The 20,664-nt window shown below is 46.0% G+C and overlaps 1 protein-coding gene across 3 annotated transcripts in view; it reads right to left on the bottom strand.

Annotated features, from left to right (window-relative positions):
* The window catches only part of LOC135811555 (cartilage oligomeric matrix protein-like), a 40,804-nt gene that overhangs the window by 3,271 nt on the left and 16,869 nt on the right, over positions 1–20,664 (bottom strand). For all 3 annotated transcript variants that reach the window (XM_065324785.1, XM_065324786.1, XM_065324787.1), the window contains 17 exons: positions 20,108–20,263; positions 18,798–18,902; positions 18,179–18,292; positions 16,621–16,789; positions 15,821–15,939; positions 15,064–15,116; positions 14,104–14,189; positions 13,072–13,167; positions 12,585–12,763; positions 12,133–12,181; positions 11,047–11,252; positions 6,646–6,723; positions 4,302–4,429; positions 3,482–3,625; positions 2,863–2,946; positions 1,634–1,738; positions 1,286–1,380 (listed from right to left, as the gene is read on the bottom strand). In XM_065324785.1, the coding sequence (XP_065180857.1) occupies positions 1,286–1,380; positions 1,634–1,738; positions 2,863–2,946; positions 3,482–3,625; positions 4,302–4,429; positions 6,646–6,723; positions 11,047–11,252; positions 12,133–12,181; positions 12,585–12,763; positions 13,072–13,167; positions 14,104–14,189; positions 15,064–15,116; positions 15,821–15,939; positions 16,621–16,789; positions 18,179–18,292; positions 18,798–18,902; positions 20,108–20,263 (1,966 nt within the window). The remainder of the gene's footprint in view (positions 1–1,285; positions 1,381–1,633; positions 1,739–2,862; positions 2,947–3,481; positions 3,626–4,301; positions 4,430–6,645; positions 6,724–11,046; positions 11,253–12,132; positions 12,182–12,584; positions 12,764–13,071; positions 13,168–14,103; positions 14,190–15,063; positions 15,117–15,820; positions 15,940–16,620; positions 16,790–18,178; positions 18,293–18,797; positions 18,903–20,107; positions 20,264–20,664) is intronic.

Raw genomic sequence — 20,664 nt, 5'->3', positions numbered from 1 at the left:
CACACACGCACACGCACGCACACGCACACACACACACACACACACACACACACACACATACGACCCCCTCACACACACATACACACACACACACACACACACACACACACACACACACACACCATGCACACACATACAGGCATACATGCATACTGGTCAAGAGTAGTTCATACTGTATTTCCGCAAATAAAAGGCCGTCCTCGCATACAAGGCCTTCATCGAATACAAGGCCGGGGCAGGGGCGATTGAAAAAATACAAGACCGTCTCCGATTAGAAGACCGGGCCTACTAAATGAGTCTTACGACTGTGCATGCGCAGTGCGACGGCTGCCATTTTGTACAAAACTGCAAGTACACGTGGCATGTGTCACGATGTGTGGCACATCTTCTGATTTCTTGTGATTCCGCCATCACGCTCTGCGAAAAATAGAAGACCGGGGTCAAACTGGATTGAAAGAATAAAATAAAAGACCATCCTCGAATACAAGACCATCCTCAATTATAAGGCCGGGTTAGGACGAGTTTGAAAAAATAGTACACCGGCCTACTATTTGCTAAAATACGGTATGTCATAATTATTTAGTTTTCTGATGAATGCTAGAGCACGTAACTCAGAGCAAGAACTTATTTCTTTTGGTTCACCGTTTCTCTTTCACTACAGTGTTACTGCTGTGTTACTGCTCCCTCCCTGTTGCCATGGTGAGCACTCTTTTGGCAGCTGTAGACACTACTAGTCTTATATGGAATGTTATTGGGAGAACTTCAAATTCAAATGATCACTGTCAGGGAATTAAACCCATAAAAAAGTAAATATCGTGTCCGTTCCCAAAGGGAACTCACGATGGCCGCTAACAACCGGTTAACCCTAGCGGCACTTAAACCCATACCTCAGATGGTAAGAGCATTGCTCATGACAAGCAATGCCCCGGGTTCAAGTTCTGCTGGGCTTGGTATTTTTTGACTTTTTAGGCAGTTCACTTCCCCGACTGATCAGTTTGAAAAACTTTCTTACAATCAATATTATCCTATACATGTATACATGCGTGTACGTATGGGTTTATGGTTGGACGGACGGACGGAACGATGGGTGGGTGGATGGGTAGCAAGACAGGTGACTAGATGAGTAAATGGAGGGATGGATGGGTAACGTATAGATGGATCAGTGAATGAGTGAAGGATGGATAGAGGTTAGATGGCTGGTTGGTGAGTGGATGAATATGGATGGAGGGTGGCTGCATTGATGAGTGAGTGAGTGAATGGATGAATAAGTAGAGGGATGGCTTACTTGCATCATACGACATAGACACTCTACTCCAGGTGTTGAGTGGCAGAGGCTGGGATGATGTTACGGACGTCACATCCCATCGGGCTGTTACACGCCTAACCGAAGAACAGAAGGAAGAAAGAAGCATGAATCATTGCAACGAAACACACATGCACACACAAATATAAATGCATGCACGCACACGCACACAAACACACACACACACACATACACACACATGTATGCACATGTTGACATTGGCTGCCCTGATCGTGGCTGCAGTGGATGCAGTGGCTGCCCTAACTGCCCAGGTCGATCCAGCTGCTGTGACAGTCCTGGCTGCATTGACTCTACGCAGTATTTACTTACATGTTGCTTGAGATGAAGAGACCCCGCAGCGTTGACGGAGCATCACTACCAAAGATGATAGATTCCCTCGTGTTGGTTGGGTACACATTTAAGTCTACCGTGAAGCTGTAAGAGATTGACAGAACAGAAAATAGGATGTAGCAGTGTAGCAATGAGCAGATACGCACAACTCTCTCACTGGCGGAATGCAGCGACAAACTGAGGAACACATGATTTCTCGTGAACATATTTAATTTTCTTGTGATGTTTGCGTTGCTGGAGTCCGTTTATTCTTTTACTGATCTTGCCATCACCCAACTATGTTATCATGTTTTTGGCCATGATAGTTCCATAGCTCTTTGTTGCCACTTGGGGTTATACACTCCGTCTTTCCTCATTAGTGCCTCAGTCTGCTGGTTAGTTTGGTCCACATTAACTAGCCTGATAGTCTCAAGTTGTCCACTTCATGCATTCACGCAGTGTATTAGTCCGTTTGTTACATCCCATTTCATGCATTTCTCTTTCCAGATGTTCCGTACTCGGTTTTCGCTTAACGGCATAACCTGAATATTCTCTAAAATCGGATCAACGTGTTACGGCAAACTACCCATCACGTATACTGTTGCTGACTATGTCTATGTCTGTCGGTGTAGTCTGTTAGTTTATGTGGAATGAGAGTACATAAGATTCCATCAGCACACTACCTCACAAACGTCATGGCTATCAGTACACTATGACCAATAACAGTAGCAACATACCATACAGCCCCATGCCATACAGCCCTATGTCATACAGCCCCATACCACACAGCAACATAACACACAGCCCCATGCCAGACAGCAGCATACCCCACAGCAGCATACCGCACAGCAGCATACCGCACAGCCCCATGCGGCACAGCAGCGTACCGCACAGCAGCATGCCACACAGCCCCATAGCACACAGCAGCATACCACACAGCAGCATATCGCACAGCCCCATGCCGACAGCAGCATACCACACAGCCCCCTACCACACAGCAGCATACCACACAGCTCCATCCCACACGGCCCCGTCTCACACGGCCCCATGCCACACAGCCCCATGCCACACAGCCCCATACCACACAGCAGCATGCCACACAGCCCCGTACCCACACAGCAGCATACCACACAGTACTAATGATGCTTGGCAGCAAACTATCACTAGGAGAGCATGTCAACAAATCAAGCCTGTTATCAAGCCTGATGGCTGCCAGTGGCGAGACATACCTGAGAGTCCTATCAAACAATTGTGAATACGCTGGCAGCTGCACACCACTGTCAGCACCATCGAATGAAAGAGCATAGTTTGACCTGTGTAAATAGCGACAGCAACAGCATTACACAGCATTACACAGCATTGCACAACAGTAGATACATTGCACAACAGTAAGTACTTGCAATACACCTCCGACCTCCGCAACATTTAACTGTAGCGAGTATACAACTATGCAAAAGTAAGTCAGTGAGTTAGTCAGAGGAAAAGAAAGCTGATTATTGATTGACAAGGAAATGAGAATTTTCACTCAACGCAAATCTACTTCTAAGAATGAGATAGCATGCCACATCCCAATCTGGTGTTGGTTTCAAAACAGCAGCTTTTAAAGTGCTGTGAAGTCAAAATACGGCTCACATTGACTGAGGTACGGGCGTTAGCCTATGAAAGGGAATTTTAATATTTTTGTACTGTTGCAAGAAACATAGAAAAGCACCTTGACATTGTCAATACCCTTTCAGCCATTACCTTACAACTCTTTATCACAGTCACTGCCACACATATTACAGTTCCTGCCAAACCTACTTCAGTGCTCAAAGCAAAAACAAGCGCATTCTATCCTTCCTTTCTTACGGTCCACTGCACCGGATACGCAAGTCAGAGAAGATAGCTCGGGCTTGGGAATAATCGTAGAAGCCGATGCGCCCTCCAGTCAAGAAACTGTTGTAAATTGGCCCTGACGAAGCAAACACTCTGGATCCCTCAAAAATTGTCACTCTACAGAAAGAACACATATCAAATAGCAAAATACAATGCTATTTCTAAAGCCAATGAGACAATGAGACAGCAAGAAAAAAGAACATAGGAATACCTGAGTGGCCATTACAATAACAGGACAGCGACAAGAATGACAAGAACGACACCACCACCAGCGACGACAACAACAACAGCAGCAGCAGCAGCAGCAGCAGCAGCAGCAGCAGCAGCAGCAGCAGCAGCAGGCATAGAGGTTATGCGAATGATTTCATTGGCTGAATCAGCAGAACTGCTCATGGGTGCTCAGTATGCAGCTTGAGTCAGGAGATTCGCCTATGTGCGCTATGTATGATGCATGTGTGGCTAGTGCAAGTGCAGCGCTGTATCGCGAGTCCGCGACTTTGCATCTCAACCGATGACGTAATCACTTAACCTCTATAGACTGCTTGTACACAATATATCTATGACAGCCTATCAGATATTCAGTTGGAGAACAGTAGCCTGCAAATCCAGCAACGGAGCACACACTTGGCTGAAAATGAGTGCAACATGTGCATGTGCACTTAGCTCAAGCCGAACGAACAAGAGTACAATGTACGTCCATGAAGAAATTTGCTTCTAACATGGAGCAAGCACTACCCTGGTTGATGGCTACTATGAGCATGTCATTAGTCTTCCACATGAATTAGTTACTTACTCAATTCTTCCCTGAGACGTATCATGTTCTACACGGAATCGATACGCCGTATCGGGCCTCCATCCAAACTCATCGTTCACTCGGCTGGCTGTAGATGTACGGTTAATATGCTCCCACAACACGGTTGTCTAGATGTGGAAGACAAGACAAGGACAAAACTCATAATATTATGTAAGAACTACATTATCCCTGTGAATTACTTATCATGACTTGCACTGATGAGGGGTGAATGCGCCGAAACACAGTGTATTGAGCGGGGAGTGGTGCTTGGTGCTTTCTTGCAGGTTTGCCGAGTCGAAGGTTTGATGGGCTTCTCGAGTACTTTGGATGGCAGTCGTGAGTCAGTCAAGTGTCAAGTCAAGTCGGCGAGAACGTGCGAGCTCCTGTGTGGGAAGCAAACACCTTTCCAATACTATACCCTTTATCAGAGCGCATCTCATTTTATCAGATGCTGATAGAAGTTGCAAGTCTGACAGCAAAGTACTAGTATTTAAATAACATACGAGGAGGCAATAATATATTTTCAACTTCCACCGCACATAGCCCCACCAAGTTCTTGGCTACACAAAATGAAATAGAATCAAACACAGCTAACAGCAATCAAGCGTTACCTTGAAAAACTGCACCCTGACCAAAATCGCTTATTTCAGCGCGCCGTGAAACCTGGTAAGCACCCTGCTGATATGTTGTGTTGGTAAACACGCTCACCGCTGTCGCACAGTCATTTTGGCAATGTTCTCTGTACTAATACAGCTGCGCTCCGTGAAATCTGACCAAAAGCGCAAAGCTGGCACCCTGAACCAGTTCCGGTTACATCACTGTACATGTATTCGTACATGTACAATGTGCAGCCGCATTCGTGCCACTTCCAGGGTGTCAAGGGCCGTGCACGTTGAGGGCGCCAAATATGCACTGTCGGTCAAATTCACGGAGTGCAACAGTTACTGTAGTTGTATAGTCTCTACCATTCACAACATGGCAGCCATGTTGCATTACAACACAGCATTCACAACATGGCAGCCATGTTGCATTACAACACAGCATTCACAACATGGCAGCCATGTTGCATTACAACACAGCATTCACAACATGGCAGCCATGTTGCATTACAACACAGCATTCACAACATGTCAGCCATGTTGCATTACAACACAGCATTCACAACATGGCAGCCATGTTGCATTACAACACAGCATTCACAACATGGCAGCCATGTTGCATTACAACACAGCATTCACAACATGGCAGCCATGTTGCATTACAACACAGCATTCACAACATGTCAGCCATGTTGCATTACAACACAGCATTCACAACATGGCAGCCATGTTGCATTACAACACAGCATTCACAACATGTCAGCCATGTTGCATTACAACACAGCATTCACAACATGGCAGCCATGTTGCATTACAACACAGCATTCACAACATGTCAGCCATGTTGCATTACAACACAGCATTCACAACATGGCAGCCATGTTGCATTACAACACAGCATTCACAACATGTCAGCCATGTTGCATTACAACACAGCATTCACAACATGGCAGCCATGTTGCATTACAACACAGCATTCACAACATGTCAGCCATGTTGCATTACAACACAGCATTCACAACATGGCAGCCATGTTGCATTACAACACAGCATTCACAACATGTCAGCCATGTTGCATTACAACACAGCATTCACAACATGGCAGCCATGTTGCATTACAACACAGCATTCACAACATGTCAGCCATGTTGCATTACAACACAGCATTCACAACATGGCAGCCATGTTGCATTACAACACAGCATTCACAACATGTCAGCCATGTTGCATTACAACACAGCATTCACAACATGGCAGCCATGTTGCATTACAACACAGCATTCACAACATGGCAGCCATGTTGCATTACAACACAGCATTCACAACATGTCAGCCATGTTGCATTACAACACAGCATTCACAACATGTCAGCCATGTTGCATTACAACACAGCATTCACAACATGGCAGCCATGTTGCATTACAACACAGCATTCACAACATGGCAGCCATGTTGCATTAAAACACAGCATTCACAACATGGCAGCCATGTTGCATTACAACACAGCATTCACAACATGGCAGCCATGTTGCATTACAACACAGCATTCACAACATGTCAGCCATGTTGCATTACAACACAGCATTCACAACATGTCAGCCATGTTGCATTACAACACAGCATTCACAACATGGCAGCCATGTTGCATTACAACACAGCATTCACAACATGGCAGCCATGTTGCATTAAAACACAGCATTCACAACATGGCAGCCATGTTGCATTAAAACACAGCATACACCTACCTCTCCCTCAATATCCAAGTGGTGCCACAGTGCATAACGTAAGAATGTGTTGTTGATTCCGGTGCTGGAGTTGACAAGCTGTAGGTGTTACAAAATTCACGTGAACACACCCACACATGTATCATGTATGTACGTACACCCAAGCATGCACATGCACACATACAAGTGCGTGCACACATACATACACATGCACACATACACACATACACAACGCACTTGCTCACTTCCAGAAACTGGACACTTGGGTCTCTCTGGGAGATTGGAGAGAGATTCAAAAATTAATTTTGAAAGATGTCCCAATTGGCTATCGAACTGCCCAGCTGGCAACACGATGATACTCCTGAAATCCCAAGACTGAAACCAACATATATGTAGGACTCAGTGAGCAGTCACGTCTCGATGACCGATCACGATCCCCGTGACCAATCAAACAGTCACACATCCCCGAAGAGCAATCATAAAGTCACACACCAGTTTGAATCCCGATGACCAGTCAGAAACAGCCGCGACTTTCTCTGTGAACGGTCACAGGATCCACGTCAAAATATTACGACTCAACTGTGGGCATTCACGCGTTCAGCATACTTTTTTCCTTCACATGTTTCAGAAGTGAGCAAGAAAGATTTCGATCAACTCTCGATCTCCGCGTAGTTTACTTGTAGCTCGAGTCTGGTGTGTGTGGGCTCCTCTCCAAAACGAAGGGTGGTCGAAAATCTTGCAGGCTTCAGATAGAATCTCTTTTGAGAGGACGTTCTGGCTATTAGGTTGTGCTATTCATCATATTTGAAGAACAAACTTCGTCGCTCAGAAAAGCTATTTCGGAATATTTTCAGTCATGTAATTTTTGCATGCCGATCTTGCTAGAGCAGAGACTGACTTCAACTGATCCAGCATGCAAGCAGCACTCGATTTGTGTTTTTGGAGAGGATGGGTGACAAGATTACGGAGTCAGAAGTGGACATCGTCGACGATGCAGAGACGAAAATATAATGAAGATGGAAATGAAAATATGTTCATTTCCAAGAAGGTACTGAGTACATCAAGCACCTTCGTGTGTGTAGCTCTGTCTTTCTTGTGGAAGACTCCACAGAAAATCAATGTCCAGCTTGTTGAAACTGAAACTGCCTCTCAGTTGAAGTCGTTCAGGAAGACATCTATTCAAGACATCATTGATCCATTCTCAAGAACCATCGTAAGAAATTAAATCAAGTCATGTTTATCGATAAGAATGGCGAACTAGACCAGAGAAGTGTGAGTGTCTTGTTTTGACTGCAGGAAACTGTATTTCAATATTCTGGCTCAACGTAGTGCTTACGCAGTTTACTGCTTCGAACACATCTTCATTTCTACTCCCAAAATAACTCTGTAAAATTTATTGATGCAACATTATGCATCATGGTCTTTCTCGTTGTGCTGCTATAACGTGTATAAGTACATGCATACGAGTACTGTGTACCGTTTACTGTCTCCTTGTCAGTGTTTTTGGGCGATCCTCCACACCTTCATTTGTCTTCCAATTATTAATTTTATAGAAATATTCACTCACTTCAACTTCTTTTGATTGCTGGTGCGAATGTAGCCTGCGATGCCTGCTTGTAATGAGAGTGCACCAGACATGTATCGATATGTATGTCTGACGAGATGTTCTTGAACTGGCATGCTGCTTTGCTTAGATAAGGTTTAGAATTGGGTGCTCAATGGCCTGGAGGAATTAATCATGTTTGCGATCAGTATCACCAAGAGTACGGTTCTTCCGTCTACGCATCTCTTCTTGGCTTGTGGATTGGTTGAAAAGAGATAAAATAATAATACAGAAGTACTTGTGTCCAAGTGTCGTCATGAAAACAAGTTCTACCTCCGTAACTTTGTCCGCAAGGTCAAGTGAATCTAGCTGGTAGTCCCGCTGCCTATTTGTGTGTGTGTGTGTGTGTGTGTGTGTGTGTGTGTGTGTGTGTGTGTGCATGCGTGAGAAAGAGAGTGTGTGTGTGAGAGAGAGAGAATGTGTGTGTGAGTGTGTGTGAGATTTAGAGAATGTGTGTGTGTGTGTGTGTGTATGTGTGTGTGTGTGTATGTGTGTGTGTGTGTGTCTCAAACTCTCTCTCTTCTACTCTCCCCCTGTCTCGGGGGCGGCGTGGCCAAGCATTTGGCAGCTGTACACCAGGCCAGGTGTGTGTGTGTGTGTGTGTCTCAAACTCTCTCTTCTACTCTCCCCCTGTCTCGGGGGCGGCGTGGCTAAGCATTTGGCAGCTGTACACCAAGCCAGGTGTGTGTGTGTGTGTGTGATGTAGAGAATGAATGACATATGTGCGTGTGTGTGTGAGAGAGAGAGATTTAGAGAATGAGTGTGTGTATGTGTGTGCGCGCGCGTGTGGGTGTATGTGAGAAATGGGAGAGAGTGTGGGTGTATGTGTGTGTAATGGTGTGGGCATGTGTGGTCCCCAGCTCTATTCTATGTCATTCACGCTGGAACTGCTGCTGCATAGCCCCGAGTCTGAAGACTTGGCAACTTCACGCCTGCACCTGACTCTTGCACTATAATACCCGTCGCCTATGATACCCCTCAGAATTTCCCACTTTGCCCCCCATTATGTTCAGGCTGCCCGTTTAGGAGCCCTCAGTTGCCTGACGATCGTAGTAATACGTGAAGCTCAGAGTTGTGACAAAGCCTCCAATCTCTCTTGTAATACAGAAATACCTATATTCTGCCTGTGACTACTCACAGAGAAAGAGTGGTCACAACTGTACATTCCGCATGTAACTGTTCGCATGGAATTATAGTGGTCAAAACTGTATTCTGTGACCGGTCATAGGGAATTATAGTTTCCACAACAAATCCTGCAGTACGAAGCACCCTGCGAGCAGTCACGAACTGTGTACTTTACACATGTACATGTATGGTGATTTGTGACTGGTCATGAGGCATTGTGACTGGTAAACTAATTTGTGACTGGTCATGGGGGGTTTGTGACTGTTTGACTGGTCACGGGGACCGTGATTGGTCACGGGGCCTTGACTGGTCACTGAGTCCTACATATATACAAGAAATATCTGATGATTGCTTGGCCGATTATTGCACAGAGCAAGAAACTCGGAGTTGCGACAACTCAACAAACCTCTTTTGTGCCTTTTGTGTGTACATGTCCACTCTTAATGAGTCTTATCCGGACCTCCTCAGGTTCACGGGTACATCGGTCTACCGGGGGGGGGGGGGGGGGGGTAGGTTCAAGTGGAAATATTACTACTCTTTCCTCAATTTTTGGGTACCCATCAACCGTATGTGATTCAGAGTTAGGGATATTTCCAAGATATGGGAAGTACAGTCGTCCCTCTCTAATCCGGCACCTTTTGCTACGGCATTTTCTGCTGGATTAACGAGGGTGCTGGATTAAGAAATCCTGCCCTCTGACCCGGCCCTACCCAATTGCATGCATGTATCATATGTATGTCAAAACGCAGGGTTTTTTCGTGTCGACCCAAGTATTTGGTGCACGGCTTTATATTCTCAATTGTTCTCCGGGAATATACACAGTGATAAAGTAAAACAGAGAACATGTTCACATGTACGCTTGCACACACACGCACACACACACACACACACCTGAAAATTGGCAGGACACTACTCCTTGCTAAATAAAAATAAGAAAGTATGGTTGACTGCCGTTGTCTCCTGGACAAGCCTAGCCTGGCCTGGCAAGGAGTGCACCTGTACGGTACGCGATTTACGACTGCCGGATTATGAAATCAAACTACGTGCAGTTTGAGCGATTCGTTTCAAAAAGTCACTGCCGGAGGCGGAATTCAAGTGCCGGATTAAGATGTAGGAATTGAACGAAAAAAATCGGTTTCGTCAGAAAGTGCGCCGGTTGGCAAGGGTTCCGGATAAACAAGTGCCGGATTAGAGAGGGACGACTGTACTCGTAACCAGGCAGGCTGGATAAGAAAAATATGATTGAACAGGCTCTATGCTATATGTGCAGTACTAACATAGGAGGGGAAGGTGAGTGCAACCAAGACAAGCACAAGCTGAAAGTCTCAGCTTTGGAGAACATTTGCGGATGTACTTTGAAGTACATGAATGTCGATGACGATACTGGCAAGACCAATGGACAATACGGTTTTGCAAGGTTTATGTTCGCTTAGCTTCCCCTCCATTTGATCTTCGTATCTTCAGAGCTGCGCAAGTTGTGTGGTACGCTGCTATGCATCCCTGAATTATAGTTTGACCGTGTTGTCCAATCATAGTCTTGCCCGTATCGTCATAGATATGCAGAACTGTACAACAGCCACATTTACACTAGGTGGTTTTGCACCAATTTGGACGATTTTCGTAGGACTCCATGTCACCCAATATGTGGGCCAGGTGGAAGGAAGACATTTCATTGCCAGAGAAGTATTTCTTACCTTCAACTGAATGCCAGGAAAGTTGAATCCTCTGAATGGATCATCTGTGAATGTAGGTTGTTCTCCTCGCTTCCAGTGCAGGATGTAAAAACGATTAGTACTTTGGAAGGAGAAGACAATACCGACAAAATCATCATCTTGGTTGACTGGGTCCGAGGCTACATAGATACCACCTTCGAAGATAATACTGGAGAAACGCTGTTGTGCTGGGCATTAGGAGCATATACATGCACAAACACACACACACACACACACACACACACACACACACCCAGACACACACACCCAGACACACACACATACACACACACACACACACACACACACACACACACACACACACACACAGACACACACACATACACACACACACACACACACACACACACACACACACACACAAGCATGCTATGTCCCCTTGCGGACTAAAATATAATTTCTAGTTGCATCCTTACATGCCCTCACAAATGATCACAGTCTCATACGGTCAGGTAGGTTTCTTGGAGAGGGAGAGAGGGAGAGAGAGAGAGAGAGAGAGAGAGAGAGAGAGAGAGAGGGGGGAGGAGAGGAGAGAGAGAGAAAGAAAGAGAGAGAGAGAGAGAGAGAGAGAGAGAGAGAGAGAGAGAGAGACAGACAGACAGACAGAGACACATACAGATACAGAGATACAGACAGACAGACACAGATAGATGCAGAGAGACAGGCAGAGAGCGAGCGAGAGAGGAAGCAGACTTGAGGTTCCACTTTTTGCAACTCGCAAGTGCATACATGTATGTGTCCTTGGCAATAGCTCGAGACAGAGCTGGTGTCAGCTCAATGTACAACTGCAGCATACTGCAAACCTCGAGACAGAGCTGTTGTCAGCTCAATGTACAACTGCAGTATTACATGAATACTGCAAACCTCAAGAGCCAAGGCAGAAGAAATTCAGGAACGAGAAATGGTTGACCTGTGCCTGGGGACTTGAGGCAGTCATGAGAGAATCATAATCAGGAGGACATTAGAGAGGAGTATACATGTACCATAATTGGATAGCATTGCCATGAAATATAGGAGAATCAAGTTGATGCTGAAAAGACTACTTACATACTACAACACTTGGATCAGCATTCAGACTCTGAACAACCTCCCTGCACTGTAACACACAAAGCAAGAGAAACAGAGACAATGAGTGGGTAAGAGAGGAGGTTTATGGGTAGTGGTGGTGATGGTGGTGGTGGTGGTGGTGGTGATGGTGGTGGCGGCAGTGGTGGTGTGGGGACATGCATGTGTGTGTGTGTGTGTGTGAGAGAGAGAGAGAGAGAGAGAGAGAGAGAGAGAGAGAGAGGGAGAAAGAGAGAAAGGCGGCGAAACCGGCAGCAGCAGCGGTGCCGGAGGGGGCGATACCACCAGCAGCAGCAGCAACAGCAGAAGCAATAGCGGCAGCAGCAGCAGCAGCAATAGCGGCAGTGACAGCTACAGCAGCTGCAACAACAATAGCATGACCAGCAGGAACAGAAATGGTATCAGTAGCAGAAGCAGTCATCGCGTGCACTCACAGTCGGGGATGAGCGCCACACGGCTTCAGTCTGTTCTCTACGAAGCGGATCAATATTGAACTGTTGTAAGTTGCAGAGATTCAGTGCTCCGACATTAGCATCCTGCGGACAAGAGTCCTCACAATCAATAGTACCATCGCCATCAAAGTCAGTATCGCATACATCTCCACGGCCGTTACCTGAATATAGAAACAACAAGAACACCAATGACATTCTTTCTTCTCAAGGAAGGAGAGGACTAGAGGGCATTCCTCTCCTAAGAAATCATGTTAATATCGTGAAAATGTCTATTTAAATGATCACCAGACAAAGTCTTCCCCACCCCCATCAAGCATAAACCTCCATAGTTTTCGGTGTACCAACCATCAAGTATAGTCCCCACACTTTCGTAGCACGCACACAGTCATGTAGAATCCTCCCCCCCCCCCCCCGACAAACACAGAGACACACGGATCATCATTATGAAATTATCCCGCTAGAAACTCACTGTTAATATCAACTTGAGCAGGATTAGCAATGAGCAAGCAGTTGTCCACATTGTTCAATACCCCATCGCCATCAATGTCACTATCACACGCATCGCCTGAAGCACAGAAGCACACAAACACACCCTTTAGTCAACAATGCGATACTGAGAATATAGTTGTTAGGAACAAGAAGCAGCCGCATTCTTCGAATTCAATGTCCAAGTCAAAAATGATAAGTGATATAATTATGCCTTTTCCATTCCCTCAACTAGTGGAGACGTGTGTAACGTATATGACCACTTTGAACTGTGTAGCTTCCCCAACACTGTACCGGGGGGAGAGATAGGATTGCAGTCTTCAAACAACAGTACATCTGTACTGCCAGCAAGGTGCATGCCCCCAATAGAGTACAATAATTAGTGTGAGCCCATGGCTGAATCCGGCATTGACACAACCCAAGAACTATTTTGTGCAGTGGACAGGTTGATCGTTGACCTTGGTTAACAGCAGTAAAGTGATCACTGAAAACACTGATAATCATAGCAGTACACTTGGAGCCATTCAGTTGTTTCACAGTCTCCGTGTAGAATTATCCAACACCAGTTTAGCCCCGTCTACATCGCACAGCTGTACATTCCAAGTCCGCTATTGCAACTTAAATACTTCCAGAACACCTGACTTGCTGCTGCAACAGTGATAACAACAGCAGGAGAGCGGCAGCGTTGGCAGTGGGGGGGGGGGGGGGGTAGTGGCAACAGAGGTGGCAGCAGCAGTGGACGTAGCGACAATGGTGGTGATCAAGTAGTGGATTATAGCGGCAGCAGTAGAAGCAGCACTAGCATTAGCGGCAGAGGTGACAGCGGCGGTAACAGCAGCTGTGGAAGTGCTAGCAGTGGTAACGGAAATAGCAGTGGCGGTAAAGGCAGAGGCGGCAGCGGTGGAAGATGCAACAATGGCAGTAGCAGCAGCAACGACAGTGGCAGTAGCAGCAGCGGTACTGTGCATCAGCAGCAGAAGCAGTAACAACACTGTCAAAAAAGACAACTACTCACCAATGTTATCGCCATCTGTGTCAATTTGTGGAGCATTGGGCACATCAGGACAGTTGTCAAACTGATCCTTAATACCATCATCATCTCTGAATTAGAAATACACAAACATAATAAAAGGTACACATTATGTAGCTTAGGCATAACACACAAAATTCATGATCACAATAGAACAGGTGAAGCCTTAGCAACTTGTGTTGGCATTGCAGCACTCAACAGCCTCGAAGCCTGAAAATGTCCAACATCATCTTAGCCTGGTCTACAGCACAAACCTTTCGAATGTGCACCCACAGAAACGCACGTGGATGCATACACAGACACACACATGGATGCTCGCATGTGCGCATCCATAAACCATGACATTGAACATAGTACATGCACTGTTGGAGTTCAAGTTGTCACAGCTCGATTTATTCACACCAGGGTGTTGTCCAGTCAGGGTGTCAGCATGATGGCAGCATCATCATCATCAGCAGCAGCAGTGGTAGCAGCAGCAGCAGCAGCAGCAGCAGTGGTAGCAGCAGCAGCAGCAGCAGCAGCAGCAGCAGCAGTGGTAGCAGCAGAAGCAGCAGCAGCAATGGAAGCAGCAGCAGCATCAGCAGTGGTAGCAGCAGCAGCATCAGCAGTGGTAGCAGCAGTGGAAGCAGCAACAGCAGCAGCAGCAGCAGCAGGCTCGATTCGTGACAGCTACATAGGAAAGGTAGGCTTATTCCACAAAACAATGAAAACTTGTATGCGTTACCAAAGGATTTCTGAGGAGTTCGTATAAGATTGCAGCTTCTCGTCTCATACCTATGTCAGCCAACAAGAATGTCAGCCACTTCGCAAATGGAGGAAAAATTGGCGCCGTTAAATTTAATAAAATGCCCAGGCTCATGCCTTACCCGATAATGTCACAAATGAATTTAAATGTAGCCAAGTGTCCAAAAATAGAGCGTTTCTCCAAATGCACCTAAAACATACCTGTCATTGGGATCATCACAGACATCTCCTCGGCCATCGTTGTCAAAATCAGCCTGACAGTTGTACATATGCACACAAGCACACACACACACACACACACACACACACACACACACACACACGCACACAGACACAGACACACACACACACACACACACACACACACACACACACACACACACACACACACACACACACATACACACACACATATACACACACACACACAATCATGTCAGCACATGATTTCTCTGTACACACAGAAAAAGTAATCAGCCTACATTGGCTTAGTTATCCTAGCAAGTGGAAAGGCAGAATTCACAGTAATCCTGTATCTCAAAAGCCAGATGAGCATGTGGGCAATGGTGGGCCAAGAAGCTTTGAGAAGCCTGCGGAAATGATTGCTTATCAAGTCCAGGGCCGGCGGAACCGGTCAGGCTGGTCCGGCCATGGCCGGACCACTTTCCCAGCTGGATGGTCCATGTGATTCGTGCAAAGCCGATGTAAAAAAATCCAGAGGTACATGACTCGTCTGTACTGCCGACGTGTGATGTGCTTCGAAGTAGCTCAGGATATGGATAAAAAAAGTTGTGTTTGTGTTCTTTTACTATAATTTTCTGCATTTTCTGGAGCCTTAAGCCCAAATTCGCTCTATTTCATGTGAATTTTATATATTTCTAACGAGGTCCCCCGGACCCCCTCAAAGGTTGTCCGGACCACTCCCAAACTCCTTCCTCCGGCCCTGAAGTCTCCTCACCTGATTGCTGTTGGGAGTGAGTGGACAGTTATCACATACATCCCCAACTCCATCCTGGTCACCATCTGCTTGATTTGTATTGTTGCTATTGGGACAATTGTCATCTCCATTCAAAAGACCTGCAGCCGCCATATTAGCCAAACCAACGCAAAAGTCCAACAAATTAGGTAAAACATCCTAACAGATCTTACCCTGTCTACCCTTGACATAATGATGAACACCCAGATAAGAGAGCGCAGACATAAACATGGAAGTCCACTCAGATGCGAGTATTCAGATGCTACTGTTCCGCTTTCCACCATGGCACGCAGCAGGTTTGGTTTGCACAGTGATGAGCATCATACATTCGAGGACCTGATCAACTGGTTATGCATCTCTGAGTGTAAGGACATTAGAGCCTTCCGCCATTGCCGCCAGATAGTGCATCATGCAACTAAGTGCATATCATATTTGTACAGAGGGTACAGTCAACAATTCAATATGCCAACAATGTCTTCGATCATTCCCTGTCCACATCTCGGGGGAGGTTACACCTCCACTTCGCAAGCAACACCGTGAGGGCATCAGCAAGCAGGTCTCACAGTTCATTATACTGTTGCTTTGCGGTATCCTCCACTGGGGCAAGTCAATGCATGCTGACTCATTATGTCTTTCCCACAGACACAAGAAAGGGGAACGCCATCCAGGGGCAAGCCATACCGGAGCCGCATGGTATGTCTAAAACCTACTCTACACATATAGCGCTACTTGACACAATATCTACTACTGCTACTACTACTTAATATAAGCTCAGCACGTACCATCACCATCAATATCATCGTCACAAACATCTCCTACTGTATCACCATCTATATCACTCTGGTCTTCATTGGAGATAGTGGGGCAATTGTCACAACTGTCACCAAACGTGTCTGTGTCTGACAAGCGCTGGGTAACACCGGGAGGTAAGGGGGTGAATATACAAGCATCCTGCAGAGATCAACACAAACAAACAACCAGTCATTATGGTCACATGCACTTACATACATACATGTCGTAGAACGATGGAATGTTTCATAGATACAATCATGTTATAGGATGATGTAATGTTTTCCACATGATGTAGGGCTAATACTTCAGCCCTCGCCATTGTCTACGCAGATTTCAAAAGTGTTGACCTCCATTTTGAGAACATGGCGGCTGGCCGCGCTACCCGTAGACACACGTGCAGGTCTACCGCACTGCAAAAAGCACAGCGCGTAGTTGTTGTTAATTTCGTTTTGTCGTGAAAGAATCCTTTTGATCCCTTTCGCACTCACGCAACGAGGGCGCAGCATGGAAACTGGTCTATTGAATTCATTTCTTAGTCGATCTTGACAACCAATACCGCGTTGTTTTTCTTTTTTCACTGGCTATCCCTTCTCCGCTTCCGAATTGCGATGCTGTCCACCAGAAGTGACAAAAGTGACAAAAGTGGAGGCCGGTTTCGGAGGTAATTTTCGGCCAAACAGTCATCAAATCGAAAATTTTGAAGCGGACAATCTGTCGGTATCTATTGAATGAAGGCGTAGGTCGATAAATAATCTTCGGAAACTATACCGTATGAACCAAGGAATTACGGTAAGTTCGAGAATTTTGGTACATTCGGTGTACGCTGATTGGTCAATGAGCGCGACCGTTGACAAACAGGTCAGTGACGTTTTGTGCAGCTTTGGTGAGGGCTGAACTTGCACACTCGCAGTACTTTGCGCTCACCAATAATTCCCCAATAGCCCCGAATGGAGCTGATCTTTTGACACCTGATTTCCTTGCCCTACTGGAACGTTGTGCCTTTATCATTTCTGCGATTCTCTCCATTCATACAAAGATGATCTCTAGCTCTGGTGAGCTCCCGTATTTGGTTTATGACATGTTGTTTCCCAATTCAGTGCTCTTGGGGGCAAAACCGGGCCAAAATCCTATTCTTGTTACGATTTGCTTCATGGAGAAACAGCCTTTCAAAACATAATTGGAAGTGCATTGCATAAGGGACTGCACAATATCTTTAAAAAAACTGAAGGGTTGACCCATTTATGGCCAAAAGCATGATGATTATCTTTTTATGAAGGCACTGCAGGTCACAAGCACCTGCCTGCTATAATTATGCAGGTGGCAGCGTTGTGTGCCAATTACCCATAATTCCGCCATGCAAATACAGCAGAAGAGTGAAACTAGCTTGGCCAGAGTCAAGATGTAGATTTTACGTAATACTTTTAAGCCATATATTTGGCCTACCTTAACCCAAATATCCCAAGTTTAAAGTAGATGGAGCTGCCTTAACCCAAATATCCCCAGTTCAAAGTACCTGATGGAGCTGCATACAGCCTTTCACCTACTTACCCGTAGTGGATTGTTGGTCAACTCATCACCATCAATATCATCATCACAGACATTTCCCATGCCATCACCATCAATATCCTCTTGAGCACTGTTTGGGAACTCTGGGCAGTTGTCCTGTAGCAACACATTTATATACATGTACGTCATGTATCAGTAACAATCATGCACCTATACCATGCGGTGAAAGCAAAGAAGTTCAAACTAGGGATAGTTACTCAGTGACGAGGGAGAGAGAGAGAGAGAGAGAGAGAGAGTGTGTGTGTGTGTGTGTGTGTGTGTGTGTGTGTGTGTGTGTGTGTGTGTGTGTGTGTGTTCGTGCAAATCGCCTGCGATGGCTTGGTCACCTCGCAAGGATGGACAAAACCAGGTTGCCAAAGCAGATCCTGTTTGCGGAGGGCACCAACACGCGGCCCCGCCATGGACCCAAGCGTCGTTGGAGAGAGAGAGAGAGAGAGAGAGAGAGAGAGAGAGAGAGAGAGAGAGAGAGAGAGAATGAGAGAGAGAGAAAGAGAGAGAGGAGAGAGAGAATGAGAGAGAGAGAGAGCTAGATTTGATGGATGCGTACACAGGAAGAGACTAGTTTTGAAGGATCCAGATAAGAAAACTGTGTCATACTTACGGCCATACACTCTGGTCCAGAACAGGAAATGTTCTCATTGGGTATACCATCAAGATCTCCATCTAGTCCACAGACGATACCGTTACCTGCATATCCTACATTGCACTGGGAACATACAAACAACACACATACATACATTCACACATGCACATACACATGCGTAGCGTGCACACACATGCACACACCCGCGCACACATACATCCACATCAACACCTCCTTCCTGCCTCCACCAGCACTGGTGGGCACAGTGCTGCACACAATGTGGATACGGTGCACAGCTGCATGGTCTAGTGCTGCACACAGTATGGATATCTGTTGCACAGCTGCATGGTCTAGTGCTGCACACAGTATGGATATCTGTTGCACAGCCGTATGGTCTAGTGCTGTACACTATGCAGCTCGGCAGCAGTGCCGATCATCACACCAAACTGTGTACATGTATACAATATCGCCATGCCGATCACTATTCAGCAGTCTCTACAAGTTCTTTCTCCAAGAATCTCCTGACACGGTAGTCAAAACTGAATCGTGCCAAGCATGACCAATACTTGTACAGCAAAACCTGTCAAAGCGACCACTTGTAAAAGGTGATCACCTGTCCTTGAGGACCACTGAAACTCGGATCAAAGGATGCAATTTCCAGTCAAATGACCCTGGATAAGGAGACCACCCGGTAACAGAGACCATGTTTTGAAGGTCCCTTGAGTGGTCGTCTTACTGACAGGTTTCACTGTACCAGCAGTGAAGTGGAATTGTGTGAAAAACATGAAAGGCAGCTAGCTGTCCGTAGATAGGGCTAACACGAACAGCGTTCATTTCTGTATCGTTAGTACACCCAATGTCGATGTATGCACCTGTGAAGCAAATTTGTCCTATTTGTGAAGACACGGTGGTGACCCAATCAATACACTGTACACTGTTACATACAGTGGTGCCCTGATCAATGCACTGTTACATACAGTGGTGACCCGATCAATATAGCGTTGTATACAGAGGTGACCAAATCACTACAGTGAGGCATACAGTGGTGATCCATTCAATACACTGTTGCAGGCAATGCATGCCGGGATGGTGATCACAACTGCGCACAGTTCGGTACACGCCAAGTCTGACCTTTCACACTAACATTGCATTGCTCTACAGTCTACAGCATACTGCACTTCATAGCCTTGGCATACTGTCCACTGTAGAACTGAGCATCTGGTCAAACGTGCAACATGGCATAGTCCAATGGCACAGGTCACAGTAGAGCATAATTATGTCATGAATATGAACAAGACAAAGACAACTGGTGGATAAGAATTACATACCGTACAATACGTCACAACGCTGGACGTAGTGCAGTCTCTTTCGCGTTGTGCAATGACGCACGTAGCCTGGGGATGACACACTATGCCACTGCAGTCCACGCACGCACCTTGAGCATTCCTGGTCAGACCCGCTCGGCACACACAGCTACAAGCAATCTAAGCACAGGATTAGTACAAAACCACACGGACACACAGACACAGACATACAGAAACACACACACACACACACACACACACACATACACACACATACACAAATAGACAGACAGACCGACAGCTCGGCAAAAGCTTGATGTCCATACAACAACACACCAGCAGAGGTCCAGGCAAGGGAATCAAAAATTGAATTGGTGAATAGGCAGTGCAGTGCACCATAGAAAGGTGTTACCATGAACACTACACCAACCCCGTTCACATCACTACACTACACTACACTACACTACACTACACTACACTACACTACACTGCACTGCACTGCACTGCACTGCACTACACTACACTACACTACACTGCATACACATGGTGACTGGTAAAATTAATAGTATGCAGCTCAGTCT

This window comes from Sycon ciliatum, chromosome 3, assembly GCF_964019385.1.
Source record: "Sycon ciliatum chromosome 3, ocSycCili1.1, whole genome shotgun sequence".
NCBI classification, from domain to species: domain Eukaryota; kingdom Metazoa; phylum Porifera; class Calcarea; order Leucosolenida; family Sycettidae; genus Sycon; species Sycon ciliatum.
Note: the sequence above shows the minus strand (reverse complement) of the source record. Positions and strands in the feature narration are given on the sequence as shown.